The sequence below is a fragment of the Oncorhynchus clarkii genome, chromosome 20 (genome assembly GCF_045791955.1).
Source record: "Oncorhynchus clarkii lewisi isolate Uvic-CL-2024 chromosome 20, UVic_Ocla_1.0, whole genome shotgun sequence".
NCBI classification, from domain to species: domain Eukaryota; kingdom Metazoa; phylum Chordata; class Actinopteri; order Salmoniformes; family Salmonidae; genus Oncorhynchus; species Oncorhynchus clarkii.
Window position 1 is genome coordinate 32,948,834 of NC_092166.1, and position 20,042 is coordinate 32,968,875.

Genomic DNA, 20,042 nt, shown 5'->3' on the forward strand with positions numbered 1-20,042 from the left:
CGTCAGCACAAGAAAGGTTAGTCGGGAGCTCCATGAAATGGGTTTCCAAGGCCGAGCAGCCACACACAAGCCTAAGATCACCATGCGCAATGCCAGTGGTGTAAAGTTCACAGCAATTGGACTCTGGAGCAGTGGAAATGGGTTCTCTGGAGTGATGAATCACGCTTCACCATCCAACGGACAAATCTGGATATTTCTGGATGCCAGGAGAACGCTATCTGCCCGAATGCATAGTGCCAACTGTAAGGTTTGGTGGAGGAGGAATAATGTTCTGGGTCTGTTTTTCATGGTTTGGGCTAGGCCCCTTAGTTCCAGTGAAGGGAAATCTTAACGCTACAGCATACATTCTAGACAATTCTGTGCTTCCAACTTTGTGGCAATAGTTTGGGGAAGGCCCTTTCCTGTAACAACATGACAATGCCCCCATGCACAACGGTTTTTAAAGTTAACTTTATAACAGTCACATACAGTATTTTCCCATATAGTAATTATTTGCAAAGCGGAACCTATGTCTCACAAAATACGGTAGATGGACAACGGACAAAACAGTGACTTACACAGGAAGTAAAGTTTAATCAGAAGGTTTGCTCAGTTTGACAACAATACCACAACACTATACTTGTGGATTAGATATTTAATCTTAAATTGATTGAAAACGTATTTAAAGTCAAAATGCTGATCAAGGTTAAGGTAAGACCAGCCATTTAATTTGTGGCCATGCCCTCTAGTTTACAGACTGTATGGTCGTATTTCACCATCGTCGAGCTAACGTTAGTTGGATTGTAATATTAGACGTAATTTACATGTTATTTATACATATATTTGGGAAAGGTATTGATCTGAACAGCGCTAGTTATATAGTGGACATTTCAGGTTTTGAACCGTCATCCCCGTATAGCTACAAGCTAACTAGCTAGCTGCCTAACATAACGTTAGTTAGCTAGTTAACGTACTTTTTCTGTTTCAGACTCTCACTGGCAAAGAAATAGAGATCGACATTGAGCCCACAGACAAGGTATGAAACATCATTACTCTGAAGGTTGATTTTAATCTAATGCATTTTATTTCTATGTGTAATATAAGGATCAAGTTGCTCATGTCAGTAATACATTGGAGAGTCATGTCCAGTAATGATGTGCTTATATCCTCTCTTGTACACGTATGAAGGTGGAGAGAATTAAAGAAAGGGTGGAGGAGAAAGAGGGGATTCCACCTCAACAACAAAGACTAATCTACAGTGGAAAACAGATGTAAGTGATAAACCCTTCCATCACAATCTTGTCATGAAACATCTGCTCCCTTTAACACCAGAAGCGCCTGGCCTTTCTGCCTATAAGTAGAGCAGTTGTTCCCAAACTTTTGATAGTCCCGTACCCCTTCAAACATTCAACCTCCAGCTGCGTACCCCCTCTAGCACCAGGGTCAGCGCACTCTCAAATTTTGTTTTTTTTGCCATCATTGTAAGCCTGCCACACACACACACTATACGATACATTTATTAAACATAAGAATGAGTGTGAGTTTTTGTCACAACCCGGCTCGTGGGAAGTGACAAAGAGCTCTTATAGGACCATGGCACAAATAATAAATAACTTAGCTCTTTATTTAACCATCTTACATATAAAACCTTTTGTTTATTGAAAATTGTGAATAACTCACCACAGGTTAATGAGAAGGGTGTGCTTGAAAGGATGCACATAACTCTGCAATGTTGGATTGTATTGGAGAGAGTCTGTTTTAAATAATTTTCCACACACAGTCTGTGCCTGTATTTAGTTTTCATGCTAGTGAGGGCCGAGAATCCACTCTGACATAGGTACGTGGTTGCAAAGGGCATCAGTGTCTGAACAGGGTGATTGCCAAGGTAGGATACTCTGAGCGCAGCCCAATCCAGAAATCTGGGAGTGGCTTCTGATTATATTTAATTTCCACAGAACCGCTTGTTGCAATTTCGACGAGGCTCTCTTGTTCAGATGTCAGTAAGTGGACTGGAGGCAGGGCATGAAAGGGATAACGAATCCAGTTGTTTGTGTCATCCGTTTTGGGAAAGTACCTGCGTAATTGGGCACCCAACTCACTCCGGTGCTTTGCTTTATCACATTTGACATTGTCCGTAAGCTTGAGTTCATTTGCACACACAAAAATCATACAATGATGGAAAGACCTGTGTGTTGTCCTTGTTGATGCAGACAGAGAAGAGCTCCAACTTCTTAATCATAGCCTCAATATCCATGTATAAATAGAACATCAATAGTTATTTGTTAGTCGTGGATATGTTTTAAATTATTCTACGACGTCCTCGTGAAAAACGTAGGCCTAAAGCCAATTTTTGACACTTCCAGCCAATGACCCATCAGCATTATAACAGTCTAATAAATACATGTAATAAATGCAATCTGAAGAATAATCATTTGGTTGTGTTTATAAAGGTCTTAGCTAACATTAGAATACTAAACAATAATTTCAAAGAGCATAATAGCATTTTCATTAGTTTGTCCAAACTAAAAACACTAGTTCAAGTCCATCACAAATAAGTCCCTTTATAATTTAGTTTTGGCAGGTCTACAGAAACATTGTGGAAATAAGAAAATGTATTTAAACTTAAACAGAATACCATATTTTAAGTTTATTATGTTACTCATCTTGTCTTAGTAGCCAGAGAAATGCTGCCTCCGAGTGGGCATGTGCTGAGTGCATGGGACAGCAGATATTCTTTTAAAAAGTGACATTTGGAAATAGAGCTGCACCTCTTGAATTTTGAGTTATTTGACAAATGTAAGTGTCATAGAAACTGCACAATATGATCTTTCTGATACTATATAGCAATCAAAACGTTTTACCTGCATGTGATGATTTGATGAAGTAATGCTTCTTTCCCTGCATCTGTCAATTACAAAATGTGCCCGTCTCTTCGTGTGCAATTCGACAACTGATAATATTGTCACTCAGACTGTCAATTTAATCTTGTCTATAGGCTGTGTGAAATTAGTTTAGGTGTAGTTTCGATGGGCCGGCTGCGTAGGCTGACTGGCATCGTTTCTTTCTTTCCCCTCGCTCATCATCTTGGATAAAGTCAAGGATGTGTTTTGCATTATTCTAAAGGCCTAATGCAACACGTAGCATGTTTTAGTTGCCCTTACAATAAATATGATTTAATAATAGTTATAGTAAATAAAACAGTCCCGTATCAACCAGCAAAGCACGCTCAAATTATTAACATGAGAGCCAACACTGATTAAATAGGCATAACACAAACTCATCATTATACTGTTGTTTTAAATTAAATCAACCTGTTCACCCTCCTTATCAGAGGGTTTGTTTGTGACATTGTGAAAGTGCACAATTATTGTCCATTCATTGTTAATTTAGTCAGGAGAGTGACACGCATCAGCACCTGGCTGGGTACCAACGTCTTACAGAGCATTGTCTTGGCAGGTTAAGTTGGGAATACATGTGAAAAGAAATGTATGTTTGTGATAAAAAAAAAATTGACAAATGAGTAATGTAAAATACAACAGGAAAATGTCAGGGAAGGAGCAGGACATAGCTATGGGCGGGCTGATTTATTTTATTTACAATATCAAACAGTTGGTTTAGGGTGGTTCTAGTGTTAATCAAGTGGCAGCATTACATCTTGGATGCAACACTTGTTTTATCTGCTCTGACTTAATCCCATCCCTCTCAGGAACGATGAGAAGACAGCTGCAGACTACAAGATCCAGGGAGGCTCAGTGCTGCATCTGGTCCTGGCGCTAAGAGGGGGGCTAGTCTGCCACTGTTCCAGCATACACCTCATCTCCTAGTGGGCAGAGTTTGTCATCGTCACACCATGTTGCAACACAGAGCAGCAATGTGGACTGCTGTAATTCCTCTGTTTTTGTAACCACTGTTGGAATTTAAGCAAGTGGGACACTGAGTTTTTTTGGCTTGTGAATAAAAGGTGAAATGTACTGTTTTCCTTTTGAAGTACATGCATGGCTGCTATTGCACGAGTGTGTAATTTAGCAGTGCCTTGTGTAAAAACAACTTTCCATATAGGCAGTTATGAACTCTGAACATAATGCATTCACAATTCAATTTGATAACCTTTTAATTACAAATGTCAAAGGCAATGCACACAAACTGAATTCTCTTTCCCGGTACTACACGTCGTTCACAGATAAAACAGCAACTCCCACCTCAAAATAAAGTCTATATACACATAGGTGATAATACCTCAGCTCCAAAAGGGGTTCTGAGTGACAGGCACAGGGGAAGAGAGGAGCAGTTGGTAAATAGAGGTAGGGAGGAGGAGAGTACACCGATGGAAGGCATGTACCGTTAAGTATGGATAAGGCGTAGTGTTAGTGGATGCTAATCACACGGCTCAGATTGACGAGAGGGAACTAACAGTGAGCCACAACAGTAGGTAGGTAAAGTAGTCCTGGAGTGAAAGAAAAGTTGTCGCGGTTGCACGGGTCAAGACTTCAAGGGACTCTCTTAAACAACTATCCCGACAGACGCCTTTCAGGGGGACAGTCTTGGTTGCACAGTTCTCAGGATAGATTTATCTTCTGATTGGACAAGTCCCACAGGGCCAGGCAGACAGCTGCATATTACTATTGTTGGTTGATGTGACACCAAATACACACCAAAGATAGTGCCATTAATACTGTTGGTTATGCTATGGGAAATGTAATACCAGTAGTCCAATCAGAAGCTGAAAAGGTCATGGTGACAATGGCTTTTAGGGTGACAGTAAAAGAGTTTATCTACATAAATCCCTGCCAACTGTAGGGGGACATTTTCCACAGTTCTTGAGGGTCAGCCATTTAGAAAAATAAAGAAGAGTTATTTGGAAAAACATCAGGTTGTACTGTAGAATAGTTGATTGACAGGCAGCTGTCAGGTAGAATGGATCCCCACTCCTGGGCCTGGTCGGTTGTCGATCCTTCCATGGTCTGATGTCAGTGTTGATGGACAGGTTGATTTCAGCTGTCATTACCAGGCGGGGCTGGGAAATGAGTCGATCTGCACCGTATCCTGGCAGACAAAGTCCTGGCTGGTGTAGCACACGCGCACCCTCATTTTCAGACTCACCTGGTTGGGAAGGAAGTGAATGTTTAGCTCATTGTGAGTGTGGCAACCACGGACTGACTGAACGAAGACCCACCTTGTTGGGGTTGTTGAGGAGCACAGTCTGGGTCACCTGACCTAAGCCGTGTGCGGGGATGATGTCACCACTCGGAGCCTTCATCTGTAACTGGACACTCTTGAGGCGGATGGGAGAGAGAGACAAAGGTCATGAATAGCCTATAATTAGGGCCCTGGGTTTTTCCTGGTCTGTTCACATGGTCTAGAGGGGCCTACTCATAACGTACAAGTTTGGAATACCAAATAAGGTAAGTAAGGTAGCCTGACAGGCGGACCCAAAGACAGACGGACAGACCTTGGGTACTGCTGCTTGCAGGGTGAGGCTGGTGATCTCCCTGTCAGTAGAGTTGGTGGCAGTGAGGATAATGGTCATGCCCGTGTCTGTCTGTCTGTCAGTCTGTAGTTTCAGTGTCACGCCGTTCTTCTCATACACTATAACACTAAGTGGCACTATGGAAACACAAAGAAACATCGGTCACACTGGGGGCCCATGAAATTCAGCACCACAAAACAGACCATCACTAAATACATTATGAAGATGTGGTGCATCTTTCGCATGTGTTCATTCAAGTACATCTTCATAATGTATTTCTGATGGCTTTGTCCATCTCTCTGAAAAGCCCCATCTCCGTTTCTCGTTCACTCTCACTCAGCAGCTCCGTGTCTCACCAGGTGTGACGTCCAGGCCTCCCAGCAGGTCCAGTAAGTCTCCCCCAGCCGTGCTGCTAACAGGGCCTAGCGCTGTGGTGGACAGGGCGGGGCTGGACTGGGGAGGCTCCCCAGAACCACCTAGCAGGTCCAACAGATCACACACCTTGACAAGGGAAAATGAGGGAAATATTTCCAAATTGAGTTACTTTTGAGAGGTTTAGCTTGAGAAAGGACACTATACGTCAAGTCTATACTTCATATCCAGATAGCTGAACTACCAAAGTTTATTGCAGTCATTTTCATCCCTTACCTGGTTAGCAGGTTCCTGGGGTAATACTACTTCCTGTGTCCGTTTGGTTGGCTCCATCTCTTTGATAGACCCCCCTGCTGATTCTCCATTGGTATGTCCCGGTGAGCTCTTGTCAATCACTGGCATTCTCTCCAGAACGGCAGCCCTGCGAACACAGAGCTCTCTTAGCAGTGTAATGGGCAAAGCAAAAGTGGCTACCATGACGAAGACCATAATTGAGTCACCGAGGGGCTGCCATTTCCCCTCAGCGTTGTATTCATAGACATAACAATATATGTATACATCATTGGCTATCACTGACAATACACTGTATGCATATGCATAAGGACTACCTCATATGGTCGTATTTCTTAAACAGAGCGTTGTATTCCACTGCCCTCTGCTGGAGTTCCACGTCGATGCAGCTGCCGTAGATGCTGACGATGCTCCTAATGCGACTGCCGGACAGGGCCGAGGAGAGGAAAAGCAGCAGCAAACAAGAGCTATTTTAGTATTCCCTACGTCAGCAATGAGAGTCACAAGTCCCAAGACCCCCCACGCAGTGGGCAAAACTGACATGCGCAGTTTTCAGTGGCTGCTGTCTAGCGGTTGAAGCTGTGTTCTGAGGGGTGCGAGATAATGATGCTTACTCCACGTTGTGTGTTATGCGCGTGCTGAGTTTCATTGTCGCCGTGAGAGCGAAGCCCCTGGTTGCCGGCGACGACATATGCGACTGTAGAACCGTTTCCAAGGCGTCCAGGACGTCATCCTCTGCCACCTAATGGCAGGACAGAGGACACAACAAGAACCGTCTCGGTTTTATGACAGTTAATATTGTATCGTCAATGGGTATTAACCATGCCGGTGTTTAAACGACCACAGCATCCTCCCTCATGTACCTGAACAGGTTCTGTCTCCTCACACTCGCCTCTCAGAAGCAGGTCTCCATACTCCCCAATACACCAGCATGCCACCTGTACCAGGGATTGCTGCACACACAAACCAACAACGTTGCACAGTTCCACAGCTGAGAATAGAGGTGAAGCAGGGCATTGAGGTCTTCCGGACTGATAACACAAATCCCATTTCGACAGAGCGCGGCACACAAACACATTCACACTAAAGCCATACCACCGAGATGTCTGCAATCAGGGCTCTGTACAGCTTGTGGACCGTGTAGCAGTGGAGTTCTGTCGCTGTGGTGATGAGCTGGATCAGGTTGGGAACCGTCTCGTCCCTCACGTCGCCCCCTGCCTAAACGAGACGGTACTACTGTCAAACACAGGAAAGGTCTCGACTAGTCCAGACAGGTCAAAAAGTGGCAATGTGTGCGTGGCCACACAGGCAGCTTGACGTACAGCGGGGTGATATAAGTGGGATACATCTTGGGGTTATTTACAATAGCTGGTCATAGTTAACACAAGTCGTACGGTAGTTAAAACCAGTTGTGCAGTCACCAGGTGATTGTGGTGCAGTAGAGTGCCAGTATTTACCGTGGTGAGGACATGCAGGATGGTGTCAATGTGCCAGCGCTGAGAGGGAGCATACCTGACAGAGACACGGAGACAAGAGACTCAGTGGTGTTCAGTGCTGCGGCTCAGACACAAACACAGACAGTGACACGCAGTGAGGGCAGGCTACTGGCTAGGCCTGTGTGTGTTCAGTGGTAGAACAGCCCGATGGCAGTGAGACACATACAGACACAGAGAGCAAGACAGAAACACAGTACCACAACCTGACACAGGGACAGGGAAACATTCACATAGACAGAGATACAAAACGAGACATCCAGATACACAGAGACATTTAAAGCCCCCTAGACAGGTGACGAGGCCAGCCCAGTACCTCTCGGCAGCGTTGAAGATGCCCGAGGTGGTGTGTGCTCTGAGCTCCGGGGGACAGCTGGAGAGGAAGAGGAGCAGCTCTTTCATCAGAGAGCGGATGTTGACGGCTGACACCAGGGCCAGAGAAAGCTCCAGTGCCCGGCTGAGGGATAAACACAAAGAAGATAGTAACTAGATACTGTTACTCTCTACAGTCATATGCCACCGGCCATTGTCGCGTGGCTAACTGGCAGTGCACGCTCAGAAATCAACACAGTACCGTTTGACAGAGGCATCCTGGTCCTTCAGGCAGTCCACTATGGTCCCTCTGTGACGCTGCACTGCATTGTGGTCCGTCTGAACAATCTTCTGAAGGGAAGTCATTGAGATGTACCTGTGCACGAATAAAAAAGGTTTTAGACATAGAAAGAGAAAGACGCGTTACATTTGTGTGTGTTTCTGAACGTGTAGAAGGGCTGTGATAGTTCATCAACACAACTGGTGCATGGACACATGTCACGGAACAAACTTTCCTTCTGCAACTATCAATTCCAAGGTCTCCCTCAAATCACGTATCTTCCTGGCAAACATTTTTAGCTGTGTGCTGCCTTCCCGGATGGGGAGCCTGACCGCTCTCCTCTTAAGCTTAAGGTCTTTGAAATGTATATCTGGTGTAGCGATCTGCGATCACTCTGCATGCGGAGAGAATGGTCACATCTGCTCTGAGCCAATCTAGCAGCGTTCCACCAGCCACAGGGAGGACGCGCTTTAAGCCTGGGACCAAGACCAGAATAACCTGCTGGGCCAGACAGGCCCCTACGGGAACAATCCCAACAGGAACAGACAGATAAAAAGGAAACGTATATGTGATCGTTAGCCCACATAGCGTACAGACAGGCCCCTACGGGAACAATCCCAACAGGAACAGACAGATAAACAGGAAACTTATTTGTGATCGTTAGCCCACACAGCGTACAGACAGCCCCACAACCCTGTCTGTCACTGTAAGGCCTCTAGCTCAACAATCACAGGAATAGACATTACTGACTGTGTTTAGATTCATTAGAACGCACAGGTTTGGGCAACAATAAGCTTCTAAGCAATGGGTTTAGAAACCATGAAGAAGGACCAAATCAGGACCAGATGAGATAAAAGGGAGAGACAGAGGGAAGGAGGGGGGCACTAACCGGATGTTCCTATCGTTGTTCAGAAGAAATCGCCCCAGGATGTTCACAGCTAGGACCTGTCGCAGACACACACAACAAAACACAACCTAGACATACGGCCTCTGATGTACATCCATGTTAGATACATTGGCCTCTACCACCTGTAGCACATTCAAAAAGATGTGAACACATACAAACAACAACTGACTTGATGATGGTACAGTGCCTTGCGAAAGTATTCGGCCCCCTTGAACTTTGCGACCTTTTGCCACATTTCAGGCTTCAAACATAAAGATATAAAACTGTATTTTTTGTGAAGAATCAACAACAAGTGGGACACAATCATGAAGTGGAACGACATTTATTGGATATTTCAAACTTTTTTAACAAATCAAAAACTGAAAAATTGGGCGTGCAAAATTATTCAGCCCCTTTACTTTCAGTGCAGCAAACTCTCTCCAGAAGTTCAGTGAGGATCTCTGAATGATCCAATGTTGACCTAAATGACTAATGATGATAAATACAATCCACCTGTGTGTAATCAAGTCTCCGTATAAATGCACCTGCACTGTGATAGTCTCAGAGGTCCGTTAAAAGCGCAGAGAGCATCATGAAGAACAAGGAACACACCAGGCAGGTCCGAGATACTGTTGTGAAGAAGTTTAAAGCCGGATTTGGATACAAAAAGATTTCCCAAGCTTTAAACATCCCAAGGAGCACTGTGCAAGCGATAATATTGAAATGGAAGGAGTATCAGACCACTGCAAATCTACCAAGACCTGGCTGTCCCTCTAAACTTTCAGCTCATACAAGGAGAAGACTGATCAGAGATGCAGCCAAGAGGCCCATGATCACTCTGGATGAACTGCAGAGATCTACAGCTGAGGTGGGAGACTCTGTCCATAGGACAACAATCAGTCGTATATTAAACAAATCTGGCCTTTATGGAAGAGTGGCAAGAAGAAAGCCATTTCTTAAAGATTTCCATAAAAAGTGTCGGTTAAAGTTTGCCACAAGCCACCTGGGAGACACACCAAACATGTGGAAGAAGGTGCTCTGGTCAGATGAAACCAAAATTGAACTTTTTGGCAACAATGCAAGACGTTATGTTTGGCGTAAAAGCAACACAGCTCATCACCCTGAACACACCATCCCCACTGTCAAACATGGTGGTGGCAGCATCATGGTTTGGGCCTGCTTTTCTTCAGCAGGGACAGGGAAGATGGTTAAAATTGATGGGAAGATGGATGGAGCCAAATACAGGACCATTCTGGAGGAAAACCTGATGGAGTCTGCAAAAGACCTGAGACTGGGACGGAGATTTGTCTTCCAACAAGACAATGATCCAAAACATAAAGCAAAATCTACAATGGAATGGTTCAAAAATAAACATATCCAGGTGTTAGAATGGCCAAGTCAAAGTCCAGACCTGAATCCAATCGAGAATCTGTGGAAAGAACTGAAAACTGCTGTTCACAAATGCTCTCCATCCAACCTCACTGAGCTCGAGCTGTTTTGCAAGGAGGAATGGGAAAAAATGTCAGTCTCTCGATGTGCAAAACTGATAGAGACATACCCCAAGCGACTTACAGCTGTAATCGCAGCAAAAGGTGGCGCTACAAAGTATTAACTTAAGGGGGCTGAATAATTTTGCACGCCCAATTTTTCAGTTTTTGATTTGTTAAAAAAGTTTGAAATATCCAATAAATGTCGTTCCACTTCATGATTGTGTCCCACTTGTTGTTGATTCTTCACAAAAAAATACAGTTTTATATCTTTATGTTTGAAGCCTGAAATGTGGCAAAAGGTCGCAAAGTTCAAGGGGGCCGAATACTTTCGCAAGGCACTGTATCACACGCGGCACTTACCCTCAAGCCACTTTCCGATTTGATGTCCATGACAGTGAGAACTGTTTCATACAACACAGCACTGCCTGCGGTCTTACTGCTGTCTGTGTTCGTGGCCACCTGTATAAAAAAGCAGTATATAAATATTGAATCATAAACTGGGAGGTTTGAGCTCTGAATGCTGATTGGCTGACAGACGGTGCTATATCAGATTGCATAGCACAGGTATGACAAAACATGCATTTTTTTACTTCTCTAATTACATTAGCGACCAGTTTATAATAGCAATAAGGCACCTCTGGGGTTTGTGGTATATGGCCAATATACCACGGCTGAGGGCTGTGTCTAGGCACTCCGTGTTGCGTTGTACATAAGAGCAGCCCTTAGCCGTGGTATATTGCCGATATACCACACCACCCCGGGCCTTTATTGCTTACATAGAAACATTTCAACAACAACAACCCTGCAAGACTATTTACTGGTGAAAATCCTGCCGTGTGAATCCTTGTGTGTGGTTTCATTACTGTACCTGGGCCAGCAGGTCATTCACGGCATCACTAGCTGTTTCGTTATTACGACCCAGGATCCTCAGCAACCGAAGAATGCGCACCTAGTGATGGATAGACAGAAAGAGAAATACACTATATATACGCAAAAGTATGTGGGCGCCACTTCAAATAGTGGATTCCGCTATTTCAGCCACACCCGTTGCTGACAGGTGAATAAAATCTAGCACACAGCCATGCAATCTCCAATAGACAAACATTGGCAGTAGAATTGCCTTACTGAAGAGTACAGTGACTTTCAACGTGGCAGCATCATAGGATGCCACCTTTCCAACAAGTCAGTTCTTCAACTGTCTGCCCAGGTCAAGTGCTGTTATTGTGAAGTGGAAACATATAGGAGCAACAACAGCTCAGCCGCAAAGTGGTAGGCCACACAAGCTCACAGAACGGGACCGCCGAATGCTGAAGCGCCTAGCGTGTAAAACCCATCTGTCCTCGGTTGCAACACTCACTACCGAGTCCCAAACTGCCTCTGGAAACTATGTCAGCACAATAACTGTTTGTCGGGAGCTTCATGAAATGGGTTTCCATGGCCGAGCAGCCACAAACAATCCTAAGAGCACCATGCGCAGCAATGCCAAGTGTCGGCTGGAGTGGTGTAAAGCTCGCTACCATTGGACTCTGGAGAAGTGGAAACGCATTCTCGGGAGTGATGAATCACACCACCATCTGGCAGTGCGATGGACGAATCTGGGTTTGGTGGATGCCAGGAGAAATCTACCTGCCCAAATACATGGTGCTAACTGTAAAAAAAAAGTTTGGTGGAGGAGGAATAATGGTCTGGGGAAGTTTTTCATAGTTCAGACTCAGCCCCTTAGTTCCAGTGAAGGGAAGTAATAACACTACACATACAATGACATTCTAGACGATTCTGTGCTTCCAAATTTGTGGCAGGCCCTTTCCTGTAAAAACATGACAATGTCCCTGTGCACAAAGCAAGGTCCATCCAGAAATGGTTTGTCGAGATCGGCTGTGGAAGAACTTGACTGGCCTGCACAGAGCCCTGACCTCAACCCCAGCGAACACCTTTGGGATGAATTGGAAAGCCGACTGCGAGCCAGGCCTAATCAACCAACATCAGTTACTGACCTCACTAATGCTCATGGCTGAATGGAAGCAAGTCCCAGCAGCAATGTTCCAACATCTAGTGGAAAGCCTTCCTAGAAGAGTGGAGGCTGTTATAGCAGCAAAGAGGGGACCAACTCCATATTAATCCCCATGATTTTGGAACGAGATGTTTGAAGAGCAGGTGTCCACATACATTTGGTCATGTAGTATATGTATGTTCAGTCACAAAAGTGACTCCAATTCACCTGGTAAAATAAATGATTTAAAACACTGACCTGTAAGAAGGGGTCACTGATACCAGCCACGTTGTGTTCTGGAGAGTAACCAGACATCACCAGGCCTTTCATTATCTGGACCAGCTCCGGCACCGCCTAGACCAAACACACACACACACACACGGAGTAAAAATGACAGATCATCATCTGAGAATGTGCAACCGTGTACCATTTTTCACAAGTATCGATTTGGCATTTGTTACAGCGTATAACCAAATCTATACTTTTCAAGGGGATGAAATGTAATGTCTCATGTTGAGCGGATGTACTGGAATGGGGTGAGATGAGATGTGTGAGTGTGTGTATGTGCATTTTACCTTGCGAAACTGCTCTAGTGTTTCTGGGTTGCGCTCACACAGCTCAGTGATCAGAACCACAGCTCCATGTAACACCCCTGCAATCAGACCAAACCACGAGGGGAATAATTGCCACACGGACACTGTTTACTAAGCTAAAACATACATAGTAATGGCTAATCTGTCAAAATACAAGACTACATACTGTACTCAAACGTAACAGACTGTGAAACAGCCGGTAATATAAGAAGTGCAAAACAAATGACGACAGACTCACCGTGGTTCTTTTCAGAGAGCAGGGATCGAGATGCAGGGGTAAACAGCTCTCCTAGTTCTGGTACTTTCCTCACAATGTGCACGGCACAAAGAGCGGCCTGAAATGTCAGTGTCATCGCGATCAGCTTCATTACAAAGATAACCTTCAATGTCAGCGCATCACTTTACGTCTCACCCTCAGTTCAGTCTGCATGACGGTTTCCCTTTGTCTGTAATGCAGTGTTTTACAGTAGTGTTTTACAGTAGTGCTTTACAGTAGTGTTTTACAGTAGTGCTTTACAGTAGTGTTTTACAGTGGTGCTTTACAGTAGTGCTTTACAGTAGTGCTTTACAGTAGTGCTTTACAGTAGTGTTTTACAGTAGTGCTTTACAGTAGTGTTTTACAGTAGTGCTTTACAGTAGTGTTTTACAGTAGTGCTTTACAGTAGTGTTTTACAGTGGTGCTTTACAGTAGTGTTTTACATTGGTACTTTACAGTGGTGCTTTACAGTGGTGCTTTACAGTAGTGTTTTACAGTAGTGTTTTACAGTAGTGTTTTACAGTAGTGCTTTACAGTAGTGTTTTACAGTGGTGTTTTACAGTGGTGCTGTAATGCAGTGTTTTACAGTAGTGCTCAAGATGGATTGGTTTGGGTTTCTGCATTACCAAGGTCAGCCATGAAGGCGTGATGAAAGGAGTGGCATTGTGTGTGTGTGTGTCTACAGAGACTGCTCACCTTCTTTTTGATGTAGGAGTTAGAGGCTCTGAGGAGGCGGTCGATCTCTGGGGCCAGGTCTCGACACATCTCAGCTGAGCCCATACAGCCCAGAGTACACAGAGCCAGAGACTGGACATACTGACTGCTGTGGGACAGGTCACTGAGATGGGGGGTTTGATGAGAATTCATCAATTGCTTTGTGCTCAGGTAGAGGTTACTAGACCACTAGTTCAATGTTTATGTATGGCAACATTGATCGTACACAGACTAGACATGATCATGGAACTGTATGAGAATGCTGTCTGACTGTCTCAGCGTTCCGTCCGTCTGTGTCAGCATTCCGTCCGTCTGTCTGACTATGTTAGTGTTCCGTCCGACTGTCTCAGCGTTCAGGCCGTCTGTCTCAGCGTTCCGTCCGTCTGTCCCAGCGTTCCGTCCATCTGTCCGTGTCAGCATTCCGTCCGTGTCAGCATTCAGTCCGTCTGTCTGACTATGTTAGTGTTTCGTCCAACTGTCTCAGCGTTCCGTCCGTCTGTCTCAGCGTTCCGTCCGTCCGACCATCTCAGCGTTCCGTCCGTCCGTCTGGCTGACCATCTCAGCGTTCCATCAGTCCTTCCGACCGTCTCAGCGTTCCGTCCGTCTGTCTGACTGTGTCAGCGTTCCTTCCGTCTGACCGTGTCAGCGTTCCATCCGTCTGTCTGAACGTGTCAGCGTTCCGTCCGTCTGTCTGACAGTGTCAGCGTTCCGTCCGTCTGTCTGACAGTGTCAGCGTTCCGTCCGTCTGTCTGACAGTGTCAGCGTTCCGTCCGTCTGACAGTGTCAGCGTTCCGTCCGTCTGTCTGACAGTGTCAGCGTTCCGTCCGTCTGTCTGACAGTGTCAGCGTTCCGTCCGTCTGTCTGACAGTGTCAGCGTTCCGTCCGTCTGTCTGACAGTGTCAGCGTTCCGTCCGTCTGTCTGGTTCCGTCCGTCTGTCTGACAGTGTCAGCGTTCCGTCCATCTGTGACAGTGTCAGCGTTCCGTCAGTCTGCCTTACTATGTTAGCGTTCCGTCCGTTTCAGCGCTCCGTCCGTCTCAGCGTTTCTGTCCGTCTCAGCGTTCCGTCCGTCTCAGCGTTCCGTCCGTCTCAGCGTTCCGTTGTCTGTCTGACTGTCTCAAAGTTCCGTCCGTCTGTCTCAGCGTTCCGTCCGTCTGTCTGACTATGTTAGCGTTCCGTCCGTCTGTCTGACTATGTTAGCGTTCCGTCCGTCTGTCTCAGCGTTCCGTCCGTCTGTCTGACTATGTTAGCGTTCCGTCCGTCTGTCTCAGCGTTCCGTCCGTCTGTCTGACTATGTTAGCGTTCCGTCCGTCTGTGTCACCGTCCGTCTGTCTGACTGTGTCAGCGTTCCTTCCGTCTGACCGTGTCAGCGTTCCATCCGTCTGTCTGACAGTGTCAGCATTCCGTCCGTCTGTCTGACAGTGTCAGCATTCCGTCCATCTGTCTGACAGTGTCAGCGTTCCGTCCGTCTGTCTGACAGTGTCAGCGTTCCGTCCGTCTGTCTGACAGTGTCAGCGTTCCGTCCGTCTGTCTGACAGTGTCAGCGTTCCGTCCGTCTGTCTGACAGTGTCAGCGTTCCGTCCGTCTGTCTGACAGTGTCAGCGTTCCGTCCGTCTGTCTGACAGTGTCAGCGTTCCGTCCGTCTGTCTGACAGTGTCAGCGTTCCGTCCGTCTGTCTGACAGTGTCAGCGTTCCGTCCATCTGTCTGACAGTGTCAGCGTTCCGTCAGTCTGTGACTGTGTCAGCGTTCCGTCCGTCTGCCTGACAGTGTCAGCATTCCGTCCATCTGTCTGACAGTGTCAGCGTTCCGTCCGTCTGTCTGACAGTGTCAGCGTTCCGTCCGTCTGTCTGACAGTGTCAGCGTTCCGTCCGTCTGTCTGACAGTGTCAGCGTTCCGTCCGTCTGTCTGACAGTGTCAGCGTTCCGTCCGTCTGTCTGACAGTGTCAGCGTTCCGTCCGTCTGTCTGACAGTGTCAGCGTTCCGTCCGTCTGTCTGACAGTGTCAGCGTTCCGTCCATCTGTCTGACAGTGTCAGCGTTCCGTCAGTCTGTGACTGTGTCAGCGTTCCGTCCGTCTGCCTGACTATGTTAGCGTCTGTCTAAGTGTTCCGTCCGTTTCAGCGTTCCGTCCGTCTCAGCGTTCCGTCGTCTGTCTGACTGTGTCAGCGTTCTGTCCGTCTGTCTGACCGTGTCAGCGTTCCGTCCGTCTGTCTGTGTCAGTGTTCCGTCCGTCTGTTTCAGCGTTCCACCCGTCTGTCTGACCGTGTCAGCGTTCTGTCCGTCTGTCTGACCGTGTCAGCGTTCCGTCCGTCTGTGTCAGTGTTCCGTCTGTCTGTCTGACCGTGTCAGCGTTCCGTCCATCTCAGCGGTCCGTCCGACAGTCTCAGCGTTCCGTCCGTCTGTGACTGTGTCAGTGTTCTGTCCGTCTGTCTGACTATGTTAGCGTTTCGTCCGTCTGTCTCAGCGTTCCGTCCGTCTGTGTCAGTGTTCCGTCCGTCTGTGTCAGCGTTCCGTCCGTCTCAGCATTCCGTCCGTCTGTGTCAGTGTTCCGTCCATCCGTCTCAGCGTTCCGTCCGACCGTCTCAGCGCTCGTTCCGTCCATCTCAGCGTTCCGCCCGACCGCCCGCCCCGGCGTTCGTTCCGTCCGCCCGACCGCCCGCCCCGGCGTTCGTTCCGTCCGCCCGCCCGCCCGCCCCGGCGTTCGTTCCGTCCGCCCGCCCGCCCCGGCGTTCGTTCCGTCCGCCCGCCCGCCCGCCCCGGCGTTCGTTCCGTCCGTCCGCCCGCCCGCCCCGTCGTTCGTTCCGTCCGTCCGCCCGCCCGCCCCGTCGTTCGTTCCGTCCGCCCGCCCGCCCCGTCGTTCGTTCCGTCCGTCCGCCCGCCCGCCCCGTCGTTCGGTCCGTCCGCCCGCCCCGTCGTTCGTTCCGTCCGTCCGCCCGCCCGCCCCGTCGTTCGTTCCGTCCGTCCGCCCGCCCGCCCCGTCGTTCGTTCCGTCCGTCCGTCCGCCCGCCCGCCCCGGCGTTCGTTCCGTCCGCCCGCCCGCCCCGGCGTTCGTTCCGTCCGCCCGCCCCGACGTTCGTTCCGTCCGCCCCGGCGTTCGTTCCGTCCGTCCGTCCGCCCGCCCCAGAGTTCGTTCCGTCCGCCCGTCTCAGAGTTCGTTACGTCCGCCCGTCTCAGCGTTTTTTTTTTTCAGAGTCATGTCTCTCTGATTGTCGTAGTTACGTCTGTCTGTCTTATACAAGTTTCAAGATTTGTTTTCACGTTCACAAGTACAGTGAAATGCCTTTCTTGCTAGCTCTTTCCCAACAATGCAGTAATCACTTCAAATTTTCATACTTCCAATTTCATGGTAAAATTGCTGATAAAACTGTCCTTACTTCTTGATGGAGTTAGTGATGAGAAGGCTAGCATCCTGCTTCTCGTCTAGAAGCATCATGGCACCCAGGTACCCAACACGCTTCTCATTGTACCGAGGGCTGGCAATCAGACGCACACACTCCATCTGAGATCAGAGAGGGAGTTGGGGAGTTGTTGGGATACAAATATAGTAAATATACCAACACTACAGACATTTTAAGAGACACTTTTCATTACCTGACCGAAGTGGGCAGGGTAACCCAGCATGTGCACATACAGCAGCTTTGCCAGATTGTGAGAGCGCGTCCCATTGTCAGCCTGTCTGAACTGCGCCCGGATTGCAGCACACTCCCTCTGGATCACACCACGCTCTTCTCCCTGTGTACGGGCTCCTCTGATCACCCTGATCATCTCCTGCAGGCGCACAGACGGAGACATGGCTCCTGGGTGTATGTGTTTGTGTGGGACAGAAAGAGGGAGGTTGCAGAATTAGAGATGTTCAACAGACATACAAAAAGACCCACACATACTAACCTGAATAAGAAAATGCATTGACTATCGGTGCACGTAGGACAACAAAGCAGGTAAAACAACGAATAAGTTATTCATGAGCACCTGTAAAAGCATTAACATTTACTGTACAGTCATTTGAATAGAGAGATAATACTCCTGAAGTGCAGGGGTTGTTAATAAATTACAATGAAAAGTGAAACACGAAACAACCATGTACAACCATAAACCTTTACAAGATACAGGCAGCCGTGACGTCAATATTATCTTGATACAATGTATCGAATGAATTCACCTAGCATTGCTAGCCACAACACACCGCAGCAATTGCCTAGAAATGCAGTTCATTAGGCGATCTACTTTTACAACAGGTTTAGGGTAAACCCTACCAAAGCGATGTCAACTATGCATTTATTTAGCCAATTAATGCTCGATAACCTCGGATTACATGGGAGCTCGATGCTAGTCGCTTACCTTCAGAAAGTGAAAACGCCCCTAGAAAAATGCCAAGCCGTTTCTGTGCTCAATTAACAGCGATGTTGTCAACATTAATTAAACTCTTCCCTCAGAAATGAATGGGCAACTAAAACTACTCGGCGGCTATCTTGGATGGACGCCTACTGTACGGTCCCCAAGCTTCATGTGAAAACCATAATGGCAGCATCACTTCCGCCATCTGATCTCTGACTAGGCTTGAACTCCGCCCCTTAGGAAAACTGTAGGCGATCTACGTGGAGGTCGGTGTCCTTGACAACAGGTGGAAGATGGATGAGGTGGGGGTGCAGTTACTGATGGCGCATGGTCAGATGGAGAAGTGATCACCGGAATAATTACAATGAAGGTAAATGGTCAGTCTCCTTTACAATTATTTTCATACATAAAATGTGTGTGCCGTGTGTATATATATTTCAGTTTGTGCAAGAGCAGTGAGATGATTTTGTGATTTTTTTTTAAGTTTAAAAGCGTGCAAGCACGGACTTTTCTCGTCTGCTTCCCTGCCACTGCAGACATGTCAGAATATCCAATAAACACATTAATGTGGTGTGGGCCAAGAGCTCTATTACATCATGTGGTTTCAAAACAGTGGTGACACATCATATATTGCATAGTGTGATAACATGAAAGTGGTGCTGATTATCTAGGGCCTGTCCTGACTGTTCCGCAGCCCTAGGCAAGACAGAAGAAATGCCTTCTATGATTGGTTCGGGCGGGACTACAAAAAAAAAAAACATCTGTGGATGTGGAAATCAAGGCAAGTCTGGACAGGACCAAATAAAGACGTCGGCGTCGGGCCATGCTTACTGAGGTGTAGCCTACAGTGTCGCCTGAAAAACAAGCGGTTGGCTCTATTAGTCCTGATTCCTGTGACTATTCAATTTGGCTATTTAAGCTCTGCATATCAGCTACCCAACTTTATCAGGAGTTATCCTGAACCTATTTGCAATGTGTACACAGTGGGAAATCAGAAGATTTTTCCTTTTGACCATGATCAGCTCATAAAAAAATGGACAGATACAAACTTGAACCCACTGATCATGACAATTTACCCCACAGGGTGAAACTCCTGGACAGCAGTTGGGAGTAGCCTCTTTAGGATACGTTGTTTGCTAACATGTCAGCACATTTTTGGGGGATTGGGCGCCATTTAAGTTAGGCTATTTGATCGGAGAAACATGCACGATGTAAAAAGTGTCATTATTGTCATACATTTTATCTCCAGCCTGTAGGCTACAAAAAGGCCACATACTCTTTCTACCAGTGGGGAATGTAGAATTCATTTCTTCCCAGTACGGAACCAAGCGCATGCACCAACATTTACATACACAATCCCTATTAATTCAATAGGATCCATGTGGGCCTAGTCGTACATCCATCCACTCGCAACATATGAGGTGAATGGAAAAAGACATCTGTTACACAAAATGCCAAATTTGGCTGATGTTTCAGGTCAGAATTTATGCATCCACTGGCGCATTTCAGTGTCGGCCATTCATCTCTGCCTTGGCAAAATTGGACTGTTCTCGTAGAACCACATCGCATTTGAGAGTAGTCTATAC

General features: G+C 46.9%; 2 protein-coding genes across 2 annotated transcripts; one reads left to right on the forward strand and one right to left on the reverse strand.

Annotated features, from left to right (window-relative positions):
* Nucleotides 1-541: 541 nt before the first annotated feature.
* On the forward strand, nucleotides 542-3,950 carry LOC139376264 (ubiquitin-like protein NEDD8). Its single transcript, XM_071118609.1, has 4 exons — nucleotides 542-690; nucleotides 968-1,015; nucleotides 1,168-1,250; nucleotides 3,686-3,950. The coding sequence occupies exons 1-4, from the start codon at nucleotides 673-675 to the stop codon at nucleotides 3,801-3,803; spliced, it is 267 nt and encodes an 88-aa protein (XP_070974710.1). The 5' UTR covers nucleotides 542-672; the 3' UTR covers nucleotides 3,804-3,950.
* On the reverse strand, nucleotides 3,944-18,674 carry LOC139376263 (adaptor related protein complex 1 subunit gamma 2). Its single transcript, XM_071118608.1, has 22 exons — nucleotides 18,460-18,674; nucleotides 17,713-17,918; nucleotides 17,496-17,620; nucleotides 14,106-14,247; nucleotides 13,392-13,488; nucleotides 13,136-13,212; nucleotides 12,819-12,914; nucleotides 11,439-11,519; nucleotides 10,931-11,029; nucleotides 9,084-9,139; nucleotides 8,177-8,290; nucleotides 7,919-8,059; nucleotides 7,567-7,621; nucleotides 7,205-7,327; nucleotides 6,973-7,062; nucleotides 6,724-6,851; nucleotides 6,427-6,531; nucleotides 6,095-6,239; nucleotides 5,803-5,947; nucleotides 5,429-5,583; nucleotides 5,153-5,251; nucleotides 3,944-5,079 (listed from the first exon to the last, which is right to left on the reverse strand). Exons 2-22 carry the CDS (start codon nucleotides 17,911-17,913, stop codon nucleotides 4,981-4,983), a joined length of 2,373 nt encoding a protein of 790 aa, XP_070974709.1. The 5' UTR covers nucleotides 17,914-17,918; nucleotides 18,460-18,674; the 3' UTR covers nucleotides 3,944-4,980.
* Nucleotides 18,675-20,042: the final 1,368 nt, after the last annotated feature.

Excerpts from the sequence above, each read along its gene's own strand:
- LOC139376264 (XM_071118609.1), top strand. Across the intron at positions 1,016-1,167 it reads ACATTGAGCCCACAGACAAG|GTGGAGAGAATTAAAGAAAG; the intron begins GTATGAAACATC and ends ACACGTATGAAG. Across the intron at positions 1,251-3,685 it reads ATCTACAGTGGAAAACAGAT|GAACGATGAGAAGACAGCTG; the intron begins GTAAGTGATAAA and ends CATCCCTCTCAG.
- LOC139376263 (XM_071118608.1), bottom strand. The coding sequence starts at position 17,913 with ATGTCTCCGTCTGTGCGCCTGCAGGAGATGATCAGGGTGATCAGAGGA. Across the intron at positions 17,621-17,712 it reads ACCCTGCCCACTTCGGTCAG|ATGGAGTGTGTGCGTCTGAT; the intron begins GTAATGAAAAGT and ends CTCTGATCTCAG. Across the intron at positions 14,248-17,495 it reads ATCACTAACTCCATCAAGAA|TGACCTGTCCCACAGCAGTC; the intron begins GTAAGGACAGTT and ends CCCCCATCTCAG.